Below are 1,936 nucleotides of genomic sequence, written 5' to 3'. Positions count from 1 at the left end.
GATGGAGAAGTTATAATGATGAAATGACTGAGACGCAATCAAAAGGCATCTCAGCAGCAACCAACCGAGGATACTAAAGCCACCCACCAAAAAAAAAAACAAACAAGGACAGAAACAGAAACAAATAAAAAATAATCTGGGAACATCGGGTGTCATTTTTGGATTGATGAATGGAAACAGCCAATGCACTGTAGTTGACGTACATGTTCCGCTTATTGTGAACGACTAATCCTCCTTCTCATTCAATTGTTTGAGAGCGTCGCACATCGAGGGGCGAGATTCGGGAGCCACCTTGGTCAGGCCGTCAGCGATAAATCGCAGTTTTTTCCCAATCCCAGCAGTGGCACACTTTTCGGCAATAGCCGAGAGTAATCTTCCATAAGCCCAACAATCTGTGGCAACCCGTGTCTCAAATGGCATGTCGCAGGGACTTGTTTCACTGTTTTGTTGAAGAAGATTCTGCATTTCTGGTGAAAGCCATTCCCACATGTAACCACCGGTTCCGCTGACATCGATGAGGACGGCGTTTTTATTGACATCCAAAACAATGTTCGACGGCTTGATGTCAAGGTGAGTTCGCCCTGCCTTGTGTAATAGTTCTATCGCTGTCCCAATCTGCAAGGCCCATTGTATTGGCAAATCATCATGTTGAAACTCATCCTCCAAAATTTGCTCAAGCGAACCTCCGGGGTAGTACTCGAGAAGGAATCCTGTGATCACTGCTGCCATATCGGTTGACAGGCAAGTCTTATACGGGTTTTCCGATACAACTAGGCCAACTAGTTGCGCGATGTTCGGAACACCGCGGAGACGTGCAAGAACATCGATTTCGTTCAATATATGTTCCGTGTCTCCTGGCTCATAGATAGGGCGGTCGATTGTTTTGTAAGCAAACTTCTGTTGCTTGAACAAAACCGTGGAGACTGTTGGAGCAACAACCTCGACAATCTGCAAAAAACGTGCCTCAAATGTTGGTAGACATCGTTCTCGCTCTAGAGTCGGATATATGACTCTTTGCGGATCTTCTGCGATCCTGTAACACATTTGATGGGCAACAGCAATATAGGAGTTCGCTAGGGCTTGATACCCATGCCGTATTGTGATCGAGCTGTGACTTTGCTCAGTCAAGCTTAAAATAATATTGGTCACAGTGTCGTCCAAAAGTTGCAATTGACCAAAATCAATCGCTTCAACAAATTTTTGAAAGATTGACCGGCGCTGGAGATAACCCCGCGGTATAGATTCTGGAACAGAGCCATGCAAGGTAACTTTAATCCACCATGAAGAGCTGTTGTTGCGGAATATCAAGATCTGTGATTGACAGTCACCGTTCCAGTCTTGGAACGATTTGAATTCCAGGCTGTGTGAGAGAAGCTGCTTTTCCAGCATTGCGCTTGATGAAATTAAATGAGCTCCCTTTTCGTCAAAGAATAACATAAAGGGAGAACCTCTCAAGATAAACGATTGGAGAAGGGAGGAAGGGGGAAAGGGGGTAGTCAAGTATTCTTGGATCACGTGTTGCTCACACCGAGTTTGGAATGACTTGACTGATCAGTTTCAATAAGCCAATGAATGCAATTTGCGAATATACCCCCACTTTTTTGGTCTGCTCAAAGTATACAGCTGTCATTCCTATTTTTGTTCTTCTTTGGCAGTCATTACGTATATCAGGCATTTAAACTAGGTTGAAGGTATCAAGCATCTCAACGGAAAAATCTTGCGAAAAATACTACAGTACACTATCACTTGACAGCTTTATTGTCCAATAACGGTACATCACAACCCGTTCATGTGTCAAAGTTCAGTACATCATGCAAGAATTCTTCAGACAGAACGAGTGTGACTTATGGTCCACTATAAATATCTGTTGAGTCCACCATTTACTATTGAACCTGTACACTCGTTAGGAGGTGAAATGGAGTAATTCAATGAAGAC

General features: G+C 43.7%; 1 protein-coding gene across 1 annotated transcript; it reads right to left on the bottom strand.

The window, feature by feature from the left end:
- Positions 1-225: 225 nt before the first annotated feature.
- On the bottom strand, positions 226-1,389 carry N7511_011329 (protein kinase family protein; the record flags this gene model as incomplete). Its single annotated transcript, XM_057133706.1, has 1 exon — positions 226-1,389. One exon carries the CDS (start codon positions 1,387-1,389, stop codon positions 226-228), a length of 1,164 nt encoding a protein of 387 aa, XP_056978663.1.
- Positions 1,390-1,936: the final 547 nt, after the last annotated feature.

The sequence above is a fragment of the Penicillium nucicola genome, assembly GCF_028828085.1.
Source record: "Penicillium nucicola strain IBT 29836 chromosome Unknown utg000013l, whole genome shotgun sequence".
In the NCBI taxonomy this organism is placed as follows: domain Eukaryota; kingdom Fungi; phylum Ascomycota; class Eurotiomycetes; order Eurotiales; family Aspergillaceae; genus Penicillium; species Penicillium nucicola.
This window is presented reverse-complemented; position numbering and strand designations above follow the sequence as displayed.